The sequence below is a fragment of the Salmo salar genome, chromosome ssa11 (assembly GCF_905237065.1).
Source record: "Salmo salar chromosome ssa11, Ssal_v3.1, whole genome shotgun sequence".
Classification (NCBI taxonomy): domain Eukaryota; kingdom Metazoa; phylum Chordata; class Actinopteri; order Salmoniformes; family Salmonidae; genus Salmo; species Salmo salar.
The window spans coordinates 72,490,267-72,512,697 of record NC_059452.1 but is presented as its reverse complement, the minus strand read 5'-3'; the positions used below and the strand labels follow the sequence as shown (position 1 = coordinate 72,512,697).

General features: G+C 44.4%; 1 protein-coding gene across 1 annotated transcript in view; it reads right to left on the bottom strand.

Annotated features, from left to right (window-relative positions):
- The window catches only part of LOC106563041 (AP-3 complex subunit beta-1), a 57,624-nt gene that overhangs the window by 1,291 nt on the left and 33,902 nt on the right, over positions 1-22,431 (bottom strand). The window contains exons 23-26 of the mRNA XM_014128254.2: positions 20,571-20,799; positions 15,830-15,914; positions 15,399-15,496; positions 14,311-14,449 (exon numbers count right to left, since the gene is read on the bottom strand). Coding sequence (XP_013983729.1) covers positions 14,311-14,449; positions 15,399-15,496; positions 15,830-15,914; positions 20,571-20,799 — 551 coding nt within the window. The remainder of the gene's footprint in view (positions 1-14,310; positions 14,450-15,398; positions 15,497-15,829; positions 15,915-20,570; positions 20,800-22,431) is intronic.

The following is a 22,431-nucleotide window of genomic DNA, read 5'->3' as shown; positions in this document are numbered from 1 at the left end:
CTGCCTATGCACACCGAGCCCGTCATAAATCCTCAACTAAGAAACATTCCAAAACATGACAAATCCTGCAATTACACAGCATTAATAAGAAGGTGTGTGAGTGAGTGGGAGGAGAGAGAGAAACAGGAGAGAGAGAGAGACAGTCTATTATCCAGCTAACTAAAAAGCCATTAGGGAGGAGACACACCATTCTGTCAATCAAACACATTCACCCCCTTTTTCCCCAGTGTGGGGAATCTGAGAGCAGGGTGTGGGCCCCTGAGGAACAGCCCCCACCCTTCCTTCCCCCTGGGAGAATTCTCAGCAGCCCAGTTTCCTAGGACACCAGCCCCGCAGACAGGGGACCAAAATAGGGTGCACATGGTGCCCATTGAGGGTGCTAACAAGAGCCAAGCAGGGGCCCTGACCCGGGGTGACCCAGCCCCTATTTAGGGTGACAGGTCTGGGCTGAGCCCCTTCTCTCCTGCTCCCTCTGGTCCTCTGGAGCCCCACGTGGCTGACAGGCTGACACCACCCAGCCATCTGCCTCCGTTTAGCACTACATCCCTGGGACAAAGACCCCCTGCGTGCCCCTGGTTAGGCCTCACAAATAACCGTTCTTAGGACTGACAACCAGGCCACAAAGACCCTCCTTCAGGCCTGATAATACCCCAGTAAAGAGCAGAGGAGAGAGGAGCCCCTCACAGCAGATCGAGCTGGAGCAGAGCCTGTAGGCTGGACCAGGGGTCACCAGCTGTCACCGTCTCCGGGTACAGATAAACGGCACGACCACCAATTAACACACACGGTGGCACGCACACACGCACACAGTAGTGTGTCTGGCTGTGCCCCTGGGGAGCGGCTAAATTACCATCAACAGAGGAGAGGGAGTTTATCAGGCAGCGCTCAGTCCTCTCAGACCTAATTAAAATATTAGCCACTTCAACAGGATACACACTCCACTGAAAACACCACTAATCCCTCGCCCCTCTTTCCCCTCGCCCATCTTGCCCCCTCTTCTCTTATTGTTAAATATTAAGTATTAGCCAAAAAGTGTGATGTAAGTTCAGCAGTTGTATAGGCCTCAATATGTAATTTTGCCAATTTTGTTATTCATCACAGGACATCACATGTAATTGCACAAACGAGCGTTTAAAAAAAGTCATACCTCGCCACTGTGTTCTGTGCTTTAGCCTCTCTCCATGCAAGCAGCCTGAGGTGTGTGTGTGTGGTGTGTGTGGTCCCTGTGGCTTAGTTAATGGGTTTAGGATATAATTCTATCATTAACACTAACACTGCCCCGAGGCTGCTCTTTGAGGCTGGGGGCTCTCTCTCTCTCTCTTTCTGGAGACACTGATTGGAACACTGCAGCCCAGGGAAGACTGTGTTGGAACCGGGGAAGACTGTGTTGGAACCGGGGCAGACTGTGTTGGAACCGGGGCAGACTGTGTTGGAACCGGGGCAGACTGTGTTGGAACCGGGGAAGACTGTGTTGGAACCGGGGAAGACTGTGTTGGAACCGGGGAAGACTGTGTTGGATTTGTCACTGGATGGTGTGCACTTCTAAGAGAGTTTGGTTTGTGTGTGTTCTCTGTACTTCTAAGCGAGTCTGTGTGTGTGTGCTCTGTACTTCTAAGAGAGTCTGTGTGTGTGTGCTCTGTACTTCTAAGCGAGTCTGTGTGTGTGTTCTCTGTACAGGTCAGTTTGGTAGTGGTGGACAATTACTTGATCCATTAGTTCTGTGCTGAAGGCCTCAGGGCAGGATGCTGCCTGGTTCTGATTTCTCACACACACACACACACACACACACACACACACACACACACACGACTAGAGGAGAAAAATCATAACGGGGCACACAGTGGAGACCCGAGGAGCATCCATTTACAAACCAGACGTGACCCAACTCTTTACTTACACACACAACCACAGAGAGAGCGATCAGCGGCGGTGATCGTGGTCTAAACCAGGTCATTGGTATGCCCGTGCTCTCTTCAGGCAGGCGTGTGTGGGGCTAAACACTGGATTAATTGCAGCGCATGAAAAGAAAATCATAACCCCTGGACTTAGAGGGGAGATTGGCATCGATCGCCAGGCTGCCGCTAAGCATCACTCTCCAATTATCTGCGTTTCTCCTCAGTGGAAAGAGCCTCACCCTGTTGCCATCTGCCTCCTACACCTCCATCCCTCCCTCCCTCCCTCCATTCTCCTCCACCATGCAAACACTAAGTGGGCTTCACCTTTACATTCAACCTTAGGCTGGGTGAGGAAGAACAAGGTTCAGTCTGCCACCCACCACAACCAACTGGCTTTGAGATGCTTTACAATTATGCCTGGTTGGATTTAGAAAAGCTTTTCCAGGTGCTCAAAGCACTTTGCATTTTGTGGACATATTCAACCAAAAAAACAAACATATGGTGTTTTGACTGGTTAGTTAGTGGTCAAACAGAAATCTATCTTAATCATGTGGTCAGACAGACAGCAGCTGCCTGGTGGACTAAACTAGGCCCTGCCTGGTGGACTAAACTAGGCCCTGCCTGGTTAAAACCCTTAACGCGGCAACGCGCTCCCAGCAACCCCACACTCTGTCCTGAATGAGCTTAGGTGGGCTTCACTGGCCACGTGATCCGACGAGTGTCCAAGACCAAGTGTCCTTCAGCAGGGTGGTCAGATCAGACCAGCTAAAGCCAGACTCCTACTGTTATTAGCGCCTATTAGGAGAGCAGGACACTTCACAAGACACTGCCAATACGGTCACTGACTGACCACACTACGGCCCATATGGACACACCACTAGATGGAGGGAGGGAGAGGAGGGGAAAAAGAAAGTAGTGTCCACTTCACAAGGACAGTAGACAGATGTGTTAACTAATGCAGAGCTGGGGTTGGGGAGAGAGAGTACTCACACATTGTTATTGGTTATGTTCATAAATAACCATTGCTACCAGTGTTTTTAGGGGTTCACAGCAAAGCTGTGAATACCTATTGTTATTTTCTGTGGAATTTATTTTCTTTACACGGTCAAATAACTCATTAGGAACACAGAAAGTAGAGGCCATAAGCAATTTGGTCAAAAAGAATGGCACTGATTGGCCTACAGGGGGAGCTGTTACAACAAGCCTCACTTAAACCCTCATATCCGTCGCATCGTTTGACCTAAACTTAAAACTTTGTATGTAGGTGCTGAACGAACTTGCCTCAAGGTCCCATAAGGTCTGCCAGGATAGATTATCCTCCATCTTTGACATTTTTGAAAACCTTTGGAAAAACGTCTCATGAACCGTAAGTCCAAATAACACAAATTTGGTATGTAGACCCATGGTACATCTCTTAACTTAGCTTATCTCTAAGGTATTGATTAAATCAGATTTCACATTTCCATTCAAATCCTTTGTAAATCCCCTCCACAATGTTCTACAAAACTTGAAACGTTTTAAGGTCATCAATACATTATTATGATGAACCATGATAAGTTTGGCAATGATACCTTTAAAAAAAAAAAAATGAAGGAAACTATGACAGTCTAAACTATCTAATGTTAATGCTTAAAATCACATTTTTCTACTCATTGACTGAAGGTCAGATTCACTCCATATTTGGTATTTTGACTCATCACAACGCATTCAAAGATGGTCACACTATACCAGCAGACGCATATTAGCCATATGGACCTATGGTTCATGAGAATAAGGATTTTTGTATATTTAAGCACATTAGCACATTTGAGCATATTAGCATATGGCTAATATGCGTCTGCTGGTATAGTGTGACCATCTTTGAATGCGTTGTGATGAGTTAAAATACAAAATATGGAGTGAATCTGACTTTCAGTCAATGAGTAGAAAAATGTGTTAGAGTAAATAGCAGCCAGAGTAAATATGAAGTTGGTCACCCCTTTGTCGCTATAATAGCATCCACTCTTCTGGGAAGACTTTCCACTAGCTGTTGGAAAATTGCTGCGGGGACTTAATTCCATTCAGCCACAAGAGCATTAGTGAGGTTAGGCACTGATTCAGGAAGATTAGGCCTGGCTCGCAGTCAGCATTCCAATCCATCCCAAAGGTGTTTGATGGGGTTGAGGTCAGGGCTCTTTGCAGGCCAGTCAAGTTCTTCCACACTGTGGACCTCTCTTTGTGCACGGGGGCATTGTCATGCTGAAACAGGAAAGGGCCTTCCCCAAAATGTTGCCACAAAGTTGGAAGCACAGAATTGTATAGAATGTCATTGTACGCTGTAGTGTTAAGATTTCCCTTCACTGGAACTAAGGGGCCTAGCCCGAACCATGGAAAACAGCCCCAGACCATTAATCCTCCACCAAACTTTACAGTTGGCAATTTGTATTGGTGCAGGTAGCGTTATCCTGGCATCCGCCAAACCCAGATTCGTCCATCAGACTGCCAGATGGTGAAGCATGATTCATCACTCCAGAGAACGTGTTTCCACTGCTCCAATGGCGGTGAGCTTTACACCACTCGAGCCGACGCTTGGCAATCTTAGGCTTGTGTGTGGCTGCTCGGCCATGGAAACCCATTTCATGAAGCTCCCGACAAACAGTTCTTGTGCTGACTTTGCTTCCAAAGGCAGTTTGGAACTTGGTAGTGAGTGTTGCAACCGAGGCCAGAGGATTTTTAACACGCTACGCGCTTCAGCGGCCCTGTTCTGGGAGCTTGTCTGGCCTACCACTTCGCAGCTGAGCCGTTGTTGCTCCTAGACGTTTCCATTTCACAATAACAGCACTAACAGCTGACCAGGGCAGCTCTAGCAGGGCAGAAATTTGACAAACTGACTTGTTGGAAAGGTGCCATCCTATGATTGTGCCACGTTGAAAGTCACTGAGCTCTTCAGTTCGGCCATTCTATTACCAATTGTCAACGGATATCTATAGATATTTTTTTGTTGATGCAGCATTCAAATATGGCTGCACTGTACCTATAGATTTAGCATATACACTCAATGAATTAGCCTCTAAAGAACTTGAGAATCATTAGTTGCCGCATTTAAAAAAATGGCCACGCTACACCACGAGACGACACCATACCACACCAGGGCTATAAGAACTGAACCAACGGACATGGGGCCAACAAATGTGGTATGTAAACCTTATGTATATGTCCTTAGAAGCTGTGCGAATATAAAAAAAGGTCTCCGCAACCTTAGATTGGCACCAGTGGCATAACATATTCACACCCTATAAGAAATTAACCATAATGTGTGTTAATCCCACCTCGTTGCCTCTGGACGAATTGCCTTCAGAAATTCTGGAGAATCTCAATTGCCTTAACTAATTTTATTTTATTAAAGTCCCATAATTGAAAGATGACCGCAATACAGTGCCTTTGGAAAGTATTCAGACGCCTTCACTTTTTCCACTTTGTTACAGCATTATTTAAAAATGGATTAAAATAGTCCCCCCCATATCAATCTACACACAAAACCTCATTAATGACAATGTAAAGACAGGTTTTTAGACATTTTTGCAAATGTTAAATATTTTAAATAAAAAAACCTGATAACATTTACGTAAGTATTCAGACCCTTTACTGAGTAGTTTGTTGAAGCACCTTTTGCAGCAATTACAGCCTTGAGTCTTCTTGGGTATGACCCTACAAGCTTGGCACACCTGTATTATGGAGTTGCTCTCATTCTCCTCTGCAGATCCTCTCAAGCTCTGTCAGGTTGGATGGGGAGCGACGCTGCACAGCTATTTTCAGGTCTCTCCAGAGATGTTCGATCGGGTTCAAGTCCGGGCTCCGGCTGGGCCACTAAAGGACATTGAGGCTTGACCTGAAGCCACTCCTGCGTTGTCTTGCCTGTGTGCTTAGGATCGATGTCCTGTTGGAAGGTGAACCTTCGATCCAGACTGAGGTTCTGAGCGCTCCGGAGCAGGATTTCATCAAGGATCTCTGTCCTTTGCTCCTTTCATCTTTCCTCCCTTGATCCTGAATAGTGTCCCAGTCCCTACTGCTGAAAAACATCCCCACAGCATGATGCTACCACCACCATGCTTCACCGTATGGATGGTGCCAGGTTTCCTCCAGACGTAAAGCTGGGCATTCAGGATAAAGAGTTCAATCTTGGTTTCATCAGACCAGAAAATCTTGTTTCGCATGGTCTGAGTTCTTTAGCCAGCTTGGAGTTTGCCAAAAGGTACCCGTCATGTGCCTTTTACTGAGGGCTGGCTTCGGTTTGGCCACTCTACCATAAAAGCCTGATTGGTGGAGTGCTGCAGAGATGGTTGTCCTTCTGGAAGGTTCTCCCATCTTCACAGAGGAACTCTGGAGCTCTGTCAGAGTGACCATCGGGTTCTTGGTCACCTCCCTGACCAAAGCCCTTCTCCACCGATTGCACAGTTTGGCCAGGTGGCCAGCTCTAGGAAGAGACTTGGTAGTTCCAAACTTCTTCCAATTAAGAATGATGGAGGCCACTATGTTCTTGGGGACCTTCAATACTGCAGAAATGTTTTGGTACCCTGCCCCATGCTGACACAATCCTGTCTTGGAGCTCTACGGACAATTCCTTTGACCTCATGGCTTGGTTTTTGCTCTGACAACTGTGGGACCTTATATTGACAGGTGTGTGCCTTTCCAAATCATGTCCAATCAATTTAATTTACCACAGGTGGACTCCAATCAAGTTGTAGAAACATCAAGGATCATCAAATGGAAACAGGATGCACCTGAGCTCAATTTCGAGTCTAACCTGTTAGGGCTAGGGGGCAGTATTTGCACGGCTGGATAAAAAAAATGTACCCGATTTAATCTGGTTACTAATCCTACCCAGTAACTAGAATATGCATATACTTATTATATATGGATAGAAAACACTCTAAAGTTTCTAAAACTGTTTGAATGGTGTCGTGAGTATAACAGAACTCATTTGGCAGGCAAAACCCTGAGACATTTTCTGACAGGAAGTGGATACCTGATGTGTTGTATTACCTTTAAACCTATCCCATTGAAAAACACAGAGGCTGAGGAATATTTTGGCACTTCCTATTGCTTCCACTAGATGTCACCAGCCTTTACAAAGTGTTTTGAGTCTTCTGGAGGGAGATCTGACCGAACAAGAGCCATGGAACGATGATGGCCCATTAGACACCTGGCGCGCGAGTTCATGTTGGGTACCCTCGTTCCAATACGTTATAAAAGAGTATGCATTCGTCCACCTTGAATATTATTCATGTTCTGGTTAAAAAAGGCCCTAATGATTTATGCTATACAACGTTTGACATGTTTGAACGAACGTAAATATATTTTTTCCCCTCGTTCATGACGAGAAGTCCGGCTGGCTTAGATCATGTGCTAACAAGACGGAGATTTTTGGACATAAATGATGAGCTTTTTTGAACAAAACTACATTCGTTATGGACCTGTGATACCTGGAAGTGACATCTGATGAAGAGAATGAAAGGTAATGGATTATTTACATAGTATTTTCGATTTTAGATCTCCCCAACATGACGTCTAGTCTGTATCGCAACGCGTATTTTTCTGGGCGCAGTGCTCAGATTATTGCAAAGTGTGATTTCCCAGTAAGGTTATTTTTAAATCTGGCAAGTTGATTGCGTTCAAGAGATGTAAATATATAATTCTTTAAATGACAATATAATATTTTACCAATGTTTTCTAATTTTAATTATTTAATTTGTGGTGTTGACTTGACTGCCGGTTATTGGAGGGAAACGATTTCCTCAACATCAATGCCATAGTAAAACGCTGTTTTTGGATATAAATATGAACTTGATAGAACTAAAAATGCATGCATTGTCTAACATAATGTCCTAGGAGTGTCATCTGATGGAGATTGTAAAAGGTTAGTGCATCATTTTAGCTGGTTTTATGGTTTTGGTGACCCTGTCTTTGAATTGACAAAACATTACACACAACTCTTGTAAACGTACTGTCCTAACATACTCTAAATTTATGCTTTCGCCGTAAAACCTTTTTGAAATCGTAAAACGTGGTTAGATTAAGGAGATGTTTATCTTTCAAAGGGTGTAAAATAGTTGTATGTTTGAAAAATTTGAATTTTGACATTTATTTGGATTCAAATTTGCCGCTCTTGAAATGCACCTGCTGTTGATGGAGTGCACCACGGGGGGGGGACGCTAGCGTCCCACCTAGCCCATAGAGGCTAATAGCAAAGGGTCTGAATACCTATGTAAATAAGGTATTTCAGTTTTTTTTTTATTATTAATACATGTGCAAAAATGATTTAATCAATTTTAGAATAAGGCTGTAAAGTGACAATTTGGAAAAGGGTAAGGGGTCTGAATACTTTCCAAATGCACTGTATACCAATACACTAAGATTGAAATATTTTCACAAATCTTAACCTAAACCATCAGTCAAATTTACCCCAGAATTGGTATATAAATGCAATACTTTAAGAATGATTACCTGCTTCATCAAACCTACAGACTAAACTTCACTTGCATCATCCTTGTGGTATTGAGAGAAACGTAATGCTTTCACTGATTGCACATTAAGGAAGATAGTTCCTACATGATAGTGCTTGCTTTGTTACCCGAATAATATTTTTTCCCTTTGTCATCCTGTGAATCCCATTCATTGCAGCTCACAGCTATAATTATTTGGTTGCACATTCAGCAATAAAGTTCACAAACCCGACACAAATTGGATGCCGCAGAATAATAAAACAAATAAATATTATTACGTCATGAAAGTTCTTTAGACTGCAAATTGTTGGTATTAGAAGTGCTAATCAAATAACAATTATGACAGTTATAATGGTTATTTAAATAATGGAATAACATATTCAACATCCTCATTCATTTAAGACTAATGGAACAAAAAGTTTACTTGTATTTAACGTCATATATCAGTTATCACCAAATGGAAACAAAACTGGATATATGAATAGATTATATTGAAGCAAAGCGAAAACATAGCTCACAATTCCAAAGGTGCACTTTTAAAAATGAAGGTCTCTAACCAACCAAAGCATACAAATACAATCAAATTTGCTTTCAAACTGAGTGAAAAATAGAGCAGATTTATTCTATTCCTCCTGTTTAGACATAAACAAGAACAGCTTTTTCTACATTTGCTTTTCTGCTTGATTTATTGCCAGCCTCCTTTCCAGCAATCAATTGGGCTGTGTTGAAGTGGTGGTTAGGGTTTCCTCAGTTACAACAGGGCTGCACCCTGCTGGTGATCAACGGGACTACATGTCTGAGAGGTAGAGGTGTTGATACACACACACACACACACACACACACACACACACACACACACACACACACACACACACACACACACACACACACACACACACACACACACACACACACACACACACACACCAAAGATAACCGGAGATATGCAGTAAAGCACCCCAAAATAATATTCAAATAGCCACAACAAATGTAACATAGTTTTGTAGCTAATAGCACCACACAATATAAATGGTATCACATGATACCATTTTCAGATCATTATTTCTACATTAAGTCTGAACCTTGACCCCCAGGCATGGATGTGCTGGTGCCCAGGCCAGAGAGGCCTGTCCCTGGGGAGAGGTGGTGAGGAGATGGGGTCCTAGTGGAGGTCACCTCCATCACAGTAATATTAATGAAAAGTGACCTCCACAATGAGCTCTCTGTGTGTATCCACTCATATGGATCCCTCTCATTCCTACTGTGTGCGTTTGTGTCAGCATTAGTCTGTGGTGTCTGTGAGCACTAGTAGTTGTGCAGCATCGACATACCTCACCTATGAGATACCACCACCCATGTGGGATTTTTACATCTGAAGGAAACCGTAGATGGCTCCACCTAACCTTCCAGTATATACCTAACCCCTTGAGCTCTGCAGACACAGAAGGGGAGGCTCTTCAGTAGGATTTGGTGGTATCCAGATTTTCATATTGTCATACCATGCTTCTCCCATACAGGAATTGATGGTATTACCGGCATAGCACCCAAGGGGGCGCTAAAAACGCTAGAAAATCCCATTAGGCTTCTAACAGAATACTATCCAAATCAGCACAAACTAAGAGCAAAATCACAGACGCTGTTAGTTAAAGAATTTGCAAAGACAAGCAAATCCCGCTCATAAATTTATACAAGAAGAGCTAGTTGCTATCAAATAAAATATTCGGTGAGTATGGCCATTTACAAGAAAAAGTGAATGAGTGAAATTCTGCAAATGAACAAAGTTGTGACGCATGCTTTTCTGAAGGAAGGGCAGCATGTGTACACGAGAACAGAGGAGAAGAAGAAAAACACACTAGTTGGAAGTACAGGGGAAAAAATGACAACTCAACCAGAGCTCTTTGACTTCTGGCAGAAAGCCATAAGATATGATGGCAAATATTTAGTAGTGACTTGCATACAAGTGTAACGTCATCATCTCATGTGCGCCGCACAACAGAGACTTGCAGATAGAGCTTCAAGTTCCTCGGCGTACACATCACTGACAAACTAAAATGGTCCACCCACACAGACAGTGTGGTGAAGAAGGCGCAACAGCGCCTCTTCAACCTCAGAAGGCTGAATATATTTGTCTTGGCACCTAAAACCCTCAAACTTTTACAGATGCACAATTGAGAGCATCCCGTGGGGCTGTATCACCGGCTGGTACGGCAACTGCACCACCCGAAACTGCAGGGCTCTCCAGAGGGTGGTGCGGACTGCCCAACGCATCACCGGGGGCAAACTATCTGCCCTTCAGGATACTGACAGCACCCGATGTCACAGGAATGCCAAAAAGATCATCTAGAACAACCACCTGAGCCACTGCCTGTTCACCCCGCTATCATCCAGAAGGCGAGGTCAGTACAGGTGCATCAAAGCGGGGACCGAGAGACTGAAAAACAGCTTCTATCTCAAGGCCATCAGACTGTTAAACAGCCATCACTAGCACATTAGAAGCTGCTGCCCTATATAAAGTTGATGTTGGAAGTTTACATACACCTTAGTCAAATACATTTAAACTCAGTTTTTCACAATCCCTGACATTTAATCCTAGTAAAATTTCCCTGTTTTAGGTCAGTTAGGATCACCACTTTATTTTAAGAATGTGAAATGTCAGAATAATAGTAGAGAGAATGATTTATTTCAGCTTTTATTTCTATCACATTCCCAGTGGGTCAGAAGTTTACAGACTCAATTAGTATTTGGTAGCATTGCCTTTAAATTGTTTAACTTGGGTCAATCGTTTCGGGTAGTCTTCCACAAGCTTCCCACAAAAAGTTGGGTGAATCTTGGCCCATTCCTCCTGACAGAGCTGGTGTAACCAAGTCAGGTTTGTAGGCCTCCTTACTCGCACACGCCTTTTCAGTTCTGCCCACAAATTTTCTATAGGATTGAGGTCAGGGCTTTGTGATGGCCACTCCAATACCTTGTCGTCCTTAAGCCATTTTGCACAACTTTGGAAGTATGTTTGGGGTCATTGTCCATTTGGAAGACCCATTTGCAACCAAGCTTTAACCTCCTGACTGATGTTTTGAGAAGTTGCTTCAATATATCCACCTAATTTTCCTCTCATGATGCCATCTATTTTGTGAAGTGCACCAGTCCCTCCTGCAGCAAAGCACCCCCACAACATGATGCTGCCACCCCCGTGCTTCACGGTTGGGATGGTGTTCTTCGGCTTGCAAGCCTCCCCCTTTTTCTCCAAACATAACGATGGTCATTATCCGGTTCAAGTCTGGGATCTGGCTGGGCCACTCAAGGACATTGAGACTTTTCATCAAGGATCTCTGTACTTTGCTCCGGTCAGCTTTCCCTCAATCCCGACTAGTCTCCCAGCTTGCTCAGATTAGCCAGGCGGCCAGCTCTAGGAAGAGTTATGGTGGTTCCAAACTTCTTCCATTTAAGAATGATGGAGGCCACTGTGTTCTTGGGGAAATTCAATGCTGCAGAAATGTTTTGGTACCCTTCCCTAGATCTGTGCCTTGACACATTACTGTCTCGGAGCTCTCCAGACAATTTCTTCGACCTCATGGCTTGGTTTTTGCTCTGACATGCACTGTCAACTGTGGGACCTTTACATAGACAGGTGTGTGCCTTTCCAAATCATGCCCAATACATTTAATTTAACACAGATGGACTCCAAGTTGTAGAAACATCAAGGATGAAAAATGGAAACACCTGAGCTCAATTTCAAGTCTCATAGCAAAGGGCCTGAATACTTAAGTAAATAAGGTATTGCTGTTTTTTATTGTTATATTTAAATATTATTATTATTATTATTATTCTTATTATTATTATTATTAATAATAAATATATATTTTTACTCCTTTTTCTCCCCAATTGGCAGTTACAGTCTTGTCCCATTGCTGCAACTCCAGTACGGACTCGGGAGAGGCGAAGGTTGAGAGCCGTGCATCCTCCGAAACACAACCCTGCCAAGCCGCACTGCTTCTTGAGACACTGCTCGCTTAACCCGGAAGCCAGCCACACCAATGTGTCGGAGGAAACACCGTACAACAGGCGACCGTGTCAGCGTGCATTCGCCTGGCCCGCCACGCCACAGGTGTTGCTAGAGCACGATGGGACAAGGTCATGTTTTACACATTTGCAAAAATGTCAACAACAACAAAAATATTTTTGCTTTGTCATTACACAATCAACATGTAGACTGATGTGGTAAAACATGATTTAATCAATTTTAGAATAAGGCTGTAATGTCACAAAATGTGGAAAAAGTCAAGGGGACGGAATACTTTCCGAATGTATACAGTATACTGCACAAGACTACCGCTAGGCCTTGGGTCGTATACAGGAAGCGTTTCAGAGTCGAAGTGATAATAGAAACATTTTACTCCCGACTTTTACGGGTAAAAAATAAAAGCTACGCAAGCCTCTTCAGCCACAAGAGTCTCACCTAGTCGGTAGGTAATTATGGAGACCTCATGAGCCATACTAACCAGTGAAAAAGACACCTTCCAGGCTGGAGTGTGATGAGACTATGGACATGTTCTGAAATGTGGAGGGGTTGGATTGTGCACCGCCTGCCCTTTAAATACGTCACTCATCGCTTCAACTCACACCCACCAAACGGAGCAAACGTACCAGTATGTTCAAGAAAGCAGAAAAACTCTGGGAAAACTGCCATGCAGTGTAGAAAACGTTTAAAATCCTGCTTGTAACAACCATTATACTGTATGATTCAGTACAATATGCCTCACATTATTCTAAATATTAGAATTGGTTAAAAAAAAATTAAAAGGTTATGCATGCCAACATATTAACCAAAAATTAAGAGTAGGCAAAGTGGTCGTGTCAGGTGAAAACAATATCAAACGGTTTACCATCGCTACATTTGGATGTACATTCACAATCAAGCTGGCGATGCCTCATCGGGATTGGTTATTCCCCATCATTTGCAACAATGTCAATTAGCACCACTGATTCTATTTCGATCAGAGAGGGAGAAGAATATAGATGCTCCTTGTATCTTTGGTTGTCACCTTTCCTTTGCGATACCTAAAAACTGTCGTGATGACCAGCTGAGATAATTTTAGGAGGTGATTTTACTCCTGGCTCAGTGTCTGAACCGTTTGTCTGAACATCCTAAAACCTACTCTGAGGTGGGATTCCTTTTGTCTTAAAAAACAGGTTAACAGGATTCCTAGGAACTTTTCTGAGACCCTTTGTGGATACAAGCCCAGGTCATCATTGTGAGACCAGAAGAGAGCGTGTCATCATTAAGGGACGGTGAGTAGAGTGCAGCTTCCTCACCAGTCGTCAGCCAGCCAGGAGACAGAGATTGATAGTCCAGAGTCATTTGTCCTATTGGTTATTCTAAATGAAGTATGGGGTTATTGGAGGCAGGCCTCTCCCACCGGCTAACATTGATTTCCACTGATTCTCCTCTCCTCCCAGCTCCCTGTAACCTTGTGCTGGTGTCTCCTATCATCTCCCTCCCACTCTCCTCTTTCTCCTTCTCACCTTTTATACCCCCCTCTATTTTTCCATCCACTTCTCTTTCTTCTGCTCTCGCTCTCTTATTCATCCTCTCCCTCCCTGTTTCTCATCCTCTCTCTCAAACAGAAAGAGACGGGGGAGACAAAGGGAAGGAGGGAGAGAGACGGACATTCAGTCAGTGGGATACAGAGACAGACAGGGAGGTAAAGATAAAGTGAAAGAGGGACAGAGTGGGAGACAGAGGGAAAGATAAAAGGAGAGACAGGAAGAGGGACAGAGAGGAAGTGAAAGAGACATAAGGAAACAGAGAGCGAGAGAAAGAGGGAGGGGTAATTATCCATCAGGTGTGTGGGTGTGCGTGACAGAGGAGGACGCTCATTAGCACACCATGTGTACACCAATTACACAACAAGCCTTGACACGCACACACATCTCACCTGTGGATGTCGTCTTGACCGGATGGAACCACTCCCAGGTTGGCCACGGTTGCCACCTGTCTGCTGATTGGTTGGCTGATCGTGTTCTCTGCTGCCATGGTGATGGTTGCCGAGCTCTCGTTCATGCCCAGCAGTTTCCCTGATTGGGTGAGAAACAGAAACAAGTGAAATGATGCACTCGCATCACATCGAGGAGGTTGCGCTGCAGGTGCGCTGAAGAAGAATCCTCACTAACTGTTCACTGTGCTCAACACACACAGCCAGTCTGATTGTGACAAACGACAGGAAATTAACATAGTGCTGAAGAGCTTGACTGTGAAGAAGACGAAGAAAGAAAGCGCACTTTTGGACAACACAAGAGCTCCCAACACTCCAGAAAGAGCATTTAATGAGGACCGGGGGAGGGAGGGATGGAGTTTAGAGTGAGTGGGCTGGTGGGGGTACAAGTTAGCTAAGGGAAAATACCCCATTCAGGTCGAAATAACAACAAATCTGTTTCTAAAGACCACCTGAAGAGAAGTAAAGTGGTTTGGTTGAAATACTCTTCTTTTAAAAGAGAAGGGCGGGTTAAATCTAGCCGTTCGGTCTCCTATCCTCTTCCCTCTGATTGCTATGAGGAGGAGAGCCCAGAATAGGACTAGAGTGAATGAAGATTCGTTAATGAATTAACAAGACGAGGAAGGCATTTAGCAGGCACTTAAGAGCGCTGCATTCTCTCAATGCCTCTTATATTCACAGGAGAGTGAGGTGTGTGTGTGTGTGTGTGTGTCTGTCTCTCTCTGCGTGTGTGTGTAAAAGATATTCAACCGCTCTTGGGAGGCGAATCAAAGCTGAATGTTTCTTATTGATTCAATTGATAGAAAGCCTCCATTGAAAGCAGGCCAGTAATTATTGGCCCCACTTATGAAGCCATTACCTACATACTACATATGTTGCTGCTTGGACTAAGGCACACATCTTTAACAGTGACTAATCCTAAACACCCGTGATTGGTCACGGTGACGATAAGGCAGCTAATGTTCTGTCTGATTGTGCAAGATAAGGATTTGGATATTTTTGGGGGGAGTTAACAGCGTATGATAACTTACCTTGCTCCTTGAGGAAGTCCTGTTCAGTCATGGTGACGGGTAGGAAGAGCTCTCCTACGGCAGGCTGGATGGACACACTGAACTGGTCCTCCTTCGTACTGATGGACAAACAGGACGACAGACCAACAAGTCCCTCTTTGAAATTAGTGGTGTGTGTGTGTACAGCTGCGTGTGTGTTTGACGTTTTCTCCATCTCTGTTGCGATTGTCATGCAAAACACACTGGGCAATTGGCATTTTAGGAAAGATTGATTGGCTCGGTCCCAAACAGGTTCTCTGATCAACCTATTGATCAGCAAGCAGAGCAGAGACATGGATAAGAGAAGAGGTTCCTTCTACAGCTGGAAGAAAAGCAGGATAGGAACAAGGAAGAAGAGGCTATAGCTGTTTCAGCCTCACTGTCTAGAACGACTAGACGCCAGAGTATCTTACCACAGCTGGAAGTTGGCCGCTTGTGTTGAGTCGTTGAAGTCGACGCCCAAAGACACAGTCACCGAGGCCTCTGGCAGCAGACACTCTGAGAACGGAGAGAAGGAAGGAGAGGAGGATGAAAAGAGAGGAGTGAGCGACAAGGGCAGAGGAGGAAGGGGCAGAGGACGAAGAGAGGGAAAGGGGGAGGTCATTAGAGTGAAACAGACAGGCATGCAGACGCCACTAGTGTTTTCTACTTCACAAAGCAAGGCCACCGCGTGTGACAAATCCATCCTTCAAATCTCACCCTCCACAACGAGACGAAAGACAGAACACAAAAAAAATGAAGGAGTAGCATATTTCCAAAACAACAGGGTTGTCAAAGAGAATGTCAGGGTCTAAAGAGGAGAGCGAGAAATAGTGAAAGAGGGGGGAGATGGATATGTATAAAGGAGGAAAAGAGATTGGGGGTGAGAGAGATCTGAGAGACTGAGGGGGGAGAGAAAGACATGAAGCAGAGAGAGAGAGAGACAGAACGAGAGAGAGAGATCTGAGAGACTGAGGGGGGAGAGAAAGACATGAAGCAGAGAGAGAGAGAGACAGAACGAGAGAGAGAGATCTGAGAGACAGAGGGGAGAGAGAAAGAATGAGGGAGAGATTGGCTAGGAGGAGACAGAAGGATCCTCGACGGTCTCCTGAGCAACCATGTGTTTCCCTGTGTCTCTGCGGAGTGGAACTCTGTCACACAGAGGAGAGGACCCTGGACACCAGAGCCATCATACACTCTCTCTCCACTCTCCTCAAAGCTGCTTTCTATCCCTCCATCACCCCTCTGTCTGCGTCTTCCCATTTCTCTCACTCTCCATTTTAGTTTAAAGAGAAACGTGGACTTTACTCCAGTAGGTGCTGACATGTAGAAGAGACAGATCTATTGTAACACACTGTGGGCTATGCTGCAGTAGGAATAGCCAAGTGCTAGTCTAACATGTCTTTATGAGGTTAAATACACTGTGGGGTAAAGTAAGGTATTCTGTCTGCATTCACTTTCTCCTGCTCAATATGAAAAGCAACTCCACTCTCACGCACACCCACACTCTAAGCTCAATCGATCCCAATTACCCAGTGTTTGGCTGCCGGAGTTCCTTCAATGCCCAATCAATCCACAGCCAATTGATGCTTTTAACGCGCTTGAGTGCACACCTTTTCATTTTGGTCCCCCCGTTTCTTTTGCTTTTCTTTAATGTCTGCGGTCAGAGGGATGTGTGTGTGTGTGTTATGAATGAAGACACACTATATAGACAAAAGTGTGTTGACACCCCTTCAAATTAGTGGATTTGTCTATTTCAGCCACACCCGTTGCTGACAGGTGTCTAAAACCGAGCGCACCGCCATTCAATCCCCATAGACAAACATTGGCAGTAGAATGGCCTCACTGAAGAGCTCAGCGACTTTCAATGTGGCACCGTCATAGGACGCCACTATTCCAACAAGGCAGTTTGTCAAATTTCTGCCCTGCTAGAGCTGCCCTGGTCAACTGTAAGTGCTGTTATTGTGAAGTGGAAACGTCTAGGAGCAACAACAGCTCAGTGGTAGGCCACACAAGTTCACAGAACGGGGCCGCTGAGTGCTGAAGCACGTTAAAAAAGGTCTGTCCTCGGTTGCTACACTCAGTACAGAGTTCCAAACTGCCTCCGGAAGTAACGTCAGCACAAGAACTGTTGGTCGGGAGCTTCATGAAACGGGTTTCCATGGCCGAGCAGCCACACACAAGCCTAAGATCACCATGCACAACGCCAAGCGTCGGCTGGAGTGGTGTAAAGGTCGCCGCCATTGGGCTATGGAGCAGTGGAAACACGTTCTCTGGAGTGATGAATCACGCTTCACCATCGGGCAGTCTGACGGACGAATCTGGGTTTGGCGGATGCCAGGAGAACACCACCTTCTTGAATGCATAGTGCCAACTTCAGTTTGGTTGACGATGAAAAATGGTTTGAGGCTGTTTTTCATGGTTAGGACCAGGCCCCTTAGTTCCAGTGAAGGGAAATCTTAACACTACAGCATACAATGACATTCTAGACAATTCTGTGCTTCCAACCTTGTGGCAACAGTTTTCGGAAGGGCCTTTCATGTTTCAGCATGACAATGCCCCCGTGCACAAAGAGAGGTCTATACAGAAAGTTTGTTGAGATCTATGTGGAAGAACTCAACTGACCTGCACTGAGCGCTGACCTCAACCCCATCAAACATCTTTTGGATGAATTGGAACGCCGACTGCGAGCCAGGCCTAATTGCCCAACATCAGTGCCTGACCTCACTAATGCTCGTGGCTGAATGGAAGCAAGTCCCCGCTGCAATGTTCCAACATCTAGTGGAAAGTCTTCCTAGAAGAGTGGAGGCTGTTACAGCAGCAAAGGGGGGGGATCAACTCCATATTAATACTCATGATTTTGGAATGAGATGTTCGACGAGCAGGTGTCCACATACACTACATGACCAAAAGTATCTAACTCACCTATAGTATTGAAGCATTGAATTACCAAAACATTTATCCAGCATTGAAGGTCCGCAAGAACACAGTGGCCTCCATTTTTAAACGTTAGAAGTTTGGAAACACCAAGCCTCTTCGTAGAGCTGGCCACACGGCCAAACTGAGCAATCGGTGGAGAAGGGCCTTGGTCAGGGAGGTGACCAAGAACCCGATGGTCACTGACAGAGCTCTTGAGTTCCTCTGTGGAGATGGGAGAACTTTCCAGAAGGACAACCATCTCTGCAGCACTCCACCAATCAGGCCTATATGGTAGAGGGGCCAGACGGAAGCCACTCCTCAGTAAAAGGCACATGACAGCCCGCTTGGAGTTTGCCAAAAGGCACCTACAGACTTTCAGAGCATAAGAAACAAGATTCTCTGGTCTGATGAAACCAACATTTAACTATTCATCCTAATGCCAAGCTTCACGTCTGGAGGAAACCTGGCACCATCCGTATGGTGAAGCATGGTGGTGGCAGCATCATGCTGTGGGGATGTTTTTCAGCGGCAGGGACTGGGAGACTAGTCAGGATCGAGGGAAAGATGAACGGAGCAAAATACAGAGAGATCCTTGATGAAAACCTGCTCCAGAAAGCTAAGGACCTCAGATGTGGGCGAAGAGTCACCTTCCAACAGGACAACGACCCTAAGAACATAGTCAAGACATCTCAAGAGTGGCTTCGGTACAAGTCTCTGAATATCCTTGAGTGCCCCAGCCAGAGCGATCAAACAAGTCAAGGGGTCTGAATACTTTCTGAATGCACTCTATAGTATTGAAGCAGTGTATTATGCTGTTATCTAACACACCTATAGTATTGAAGCAGTGTATTATGCTGTCATCTAACACACCTATAGTATTGAAGCAGTGTATTATGCTGTCATCTAACCCACCTATAGTATTGAAGCAGTGTATTATGCTGTCATCTAACCCACCTATAGTATTGAATCAGTGTATTATGCTGTCATCTAACCCACCTATAGTATTGAAGCAGTGTATTATGCTGTTATCTAACACACCTATAGTATTGAAGCAGTGTATTATGCCATCATCTAACCCACCTATAGTATTGAAGCAGTGTACTATGCTGTTATCTAACCCACCTATAGTATTGAAGCAGTGTATTATGCCGTCATCTAACCCACCTATAGTATTGAAGCAGTGTATTATGCCGTTATCTAACCCACCTATAGTATTGAAGCAGTGTATTATGCCGTTATCTAACCCACCTATAGTATTGAAGCAGTGTATTATGCCATCATCTAACCCACCTATAGTATTGAAGCAGTGTATTATGTTATCATCTAACCCACCTATAGTATTGAATCAGTGTATTATGCTGTCATCTAACCCACCTATAGTATTGAAGCAGTGTATTATGCTGTCATCTAACCCACCTATAGTATTGAAGCAGTGTATTATGTTATCATCTAACCCACCTATAGTATTGAAGCAGTGTATTATGCTGTCATCTAACCCACCTATAGTATTGAAGCAGTGTATTATGCTGTCATCTAACCCACCTATAGTATTGAAGCAGTGTATTATGCTGTCATCTAACCCACCTATAGTATTGAAGCAGTGTATTATGCTGTTATCTAACCCACCTATAGTATTGAAGCAGTGTATTATGCTGTCATCTAACCCACCTATAGTATTGAATCAGTGTATTATGCTGTCATCTAACCCACCTATAGTATTGAAGCAGTGTATTATGCTGTTATCTAACCCACCTATAGTATTGAAGCAGTGTATTATGCTGTTATCTAACCCACCTATAGTATTGAAGCAGTGTATTATGCTGTTATCTAACCCACCTATAGTATTGAATCAGTGTATTATGCTGTTATCTAACCCACCTATAGTATTGAAGCAGTGTATTATGCTGTTATCTAACCCACCTATAGTATTGAAGCAGTGTATTATGCTGTCATCTAACCCACCTATAGTATTGAAGCAGTGTATTATGCTGTCATCTAACCCACCTATAGTATTGAAGCAGTGTATTATGCTGTCATCTAACCCACCTATAGTATTGAAGCAGTGTATTATGCTGTCATCTAACCCACCTATAGTATTGAAGCAGTGTATTATGCTGTCATCTAACCCACCTATAGTATTGAAGCAGTGTATTATGCTGTCATCTAACCCACCTATAGTATTGAAGCAGTGTATTATGCTGTTATCTAACCCACCTATAGTATTGAAGCAGTGTATTATGCTGTTATCTAACCCACCTATAGTATTGAAGCAGTGCATGTTGAGTCCTGTGGGGCTCCTGTCTCCGATGTGGATCTGTTCCAGAGGGTGGTCTGAGGTGTTGGTCAGGCTGATCTGGACTGACACCATGGTGGGCTGGTAGAGACAAGGCTGTCTTGGGAACTGGTACTGGGCTGACAGACCTTTACCTGTCATACGGTGCAGCAGGTCATGGCTCTTCTCTGGGACAAACGCCGGGCCGCTCACCTGGAGGAGGAGGGCGGCACAGGAAAGGAGGACAGGGGGTGAGTATACAGAGAGAAAACAGAGAGAGCGAGACCACAGATAGAGCACAGGCACTATGAAGAAGGTATAATCTTAAAAAAGGTTGGTTGATAACTTTCTGACCGACATGGTCTTTGTAAAAAGGTACACGTACAAACACTTATTTACTCTTTTCATTTGTTGGTTGATAGCTTTAATAGCGTAGGCCCAGCACTCAATATTTATTCACCATCTACAATTCAGTGGTTATGCTATTCGATTTTTTTTTCGACCGCAAAAGAACTGAGGGTTTGTTGACAACTTAAGCTTAGCTCTGTTCATTAAAACACAACCTTTCTCCCTTGAAAAGGGCCCGTTCCAATGTCCTAGAAAAGCCCCATATAAACCCACTGTATTATTATTGGTATTATTCCCCAATCAGGCAGACTAGTAGTGAGTGGGTCTGATGGCAGGCTGAAGGACTGCTCAGGCTTAATGAATGGGAACACTAGAGGCCTGCCATTCAACTCTCCATTAAACAGAGCTTTTACCTTTTCACCAGCAGAAAATGGAATTACCATAGCACAGAAAGGCAGGACAAAACACCACGCCAGGAGGAGAAGAAACTTAGAGAGACATTCTTGGGTTTAAGTGGAGTGTTTTTCTTTTTCTTTATTTTCCCGCTCCCTGCATTAGCATGGTCCCGCTCTTATTCTGGTCCTTTCATAAACCGGCTCGACTCTTCCCTTTCTCTCTCGCTCTCTCGACTCATCCGTTTGACAGTGGCGACGGCCTCCTCTCGACTCAAGAGGACCTACCCTACATTAGCATTGTACATGGACTTGTACCAAAGCCGACGTGTTGTAGTACAAGTCATCTACTTCACAGACGAAGACGGGTGCAACAACAATTAAGCTACATGCAAAAACAAAGAGACCTAAGTCTGCTCGGTGGTTTCCTAACACTTTGCATAGGCACAAAACCACCCTCCATTGCAATATCCCCATCAACAACTGTTACAAAAATCAAAAAACTACTTTTTAATGAGGATTGAAAAGTAGCATTTTGTAACATTGATGTGTAACCCCTCATGTCGCATCCACGTGCAAATAAGGAAGTAAACTCATACAAATGTGACGTTGCTTTGTGGCTCAATCCTCATGAGCAGTAAAAGGCTGCCCTGGTGACACTCAGCCCAGCCATGCAGTATACACATAACTGTCAAACTATCAGGACGCGAAACAAACGCACACCTGTTTCGGCGAGGTGCTGGCTAACGGAGTAGAACACTTGAAAAATAAATAAGGGAGAGAGAGTCGCACACTCTAGGAGCTCAGCTGCAATAATTTTATAACCAACATTTCGACAGCCAAGCTGCCTTCAGAGTGTAAAGGCTGTCAAAACTAAATATGAGGACTGTCATGGCCATATATACTAACTAGGCTATAGAACGCCCATAACTCTACCAGCTTAACATGAACCTCTGTCAAACAGACACACAGATATCAACTGTGTTAATGAGAGTAAAGTGACAGAACGCTAAAACGAGTAGTTAACGCCCGAATCCCTCCGTTACACCTGTGGCTGCTGGTGCCACGCGTTCACCTCGACAAGCTGAGAGATGGAGAGGAAGAA